General features: G+C 38.3%; 1 protein-coding gene across 1 annotated transcript; it reads right to left on the bottom strand.

Moving 5' to 3' along the window:
• Positions 1–256: 256 nt before the first annotated feature.
• On the bottom strand, positions 257–715 carry LOC119654926 (cytochrome b-c1 complex subunit 10-like). The gene is made up of 2 exons (XM_038060577.1): positions 555–715; positions 257–438 (listed from the first exon to the last, which is right to left on the bottom strand). Exons 1-2 carry the CDS (start codon positions 602–604, stop codon positions 318–320), a joined length of 171 nt encoding a protein of 56 aa, XP_037916505.1. The 5' UTR covers positions 605–715; the 3' UTR covers positions 257–317.

The following is a 715-nucleotide window of genomic DNA, read 5'->3' as shown; positions in this document are numbered from 1 at the left end:
TACTATTATCTATTATAAACAGGTACGAAATATTACTACATAAATTTACTCTCAACATCAACCAATAGATTTTTGCTATACATTCTACATATTGGACAAAGTTAGGCAACTTTTCACCAAGGAATAGCATACGGAACTTCGGGGCAACAAGTTGTATTGACGAGGTTCATCGTCATCCTTTGATGAATTTCCATTGAAGTTTAACATCGGAATTTTCATCCTTGAGCAATCATTCAACTCCACAACTAAAACACAATTTTTCGAAATACCTAATATTCTATTTTAAATAGATTACAGAATATAATGCAGATACCACTTTATTCTGATTTCTCGAATTTACTGCCATAGAAGGGAACATATTGGAGAACGACCTTCCAATCTGTGAAGTAGAGAAGGGCCAAACCAGCTGCTCCGCCGAAGCCAGCTCCGGACGATACCCTATCAAATAGGAAACAATATTTTCATGATCAGAAAGAGTCCAGCCTAATTATGTAACCTAACAGGGAGCTTCGGGTATTTCTCCTGAACTCACGAATTACATATCTTTCACTCACCATCGAGTAGCTTGCTCAGCGTGCTTCTTGCCAAACGGAATCCTCACCATGATTACGATTTCAAACTCGGAGTATTAAAAGTATTTCGGGGTAGACCCAACTTCGTCGAGTACTTCAAATGTCAGTGGCTGAAAGATTACCCTGGCAATGACAAAGTCAGA

This window comes from Hermetia illucens, chromosome 4 (assembly GCF_905115235.1).
Source record: "Hermetia illucens chromosome 4, iHerIll2.2.curated.20191125, whole genome shotgun sequence".
In the NCBI taxonomy this organism is placed as follows: Eukaryota; Metazoa; Arthropoda; class Insecta; order Diptera; family Stratiomyidae; genus Hermetia; species Hermetia illucens.
Note: the sequence above shows the minus strand (reverse complement) of the source record. Positions and strands in the feature narration are given on the sequence as shown.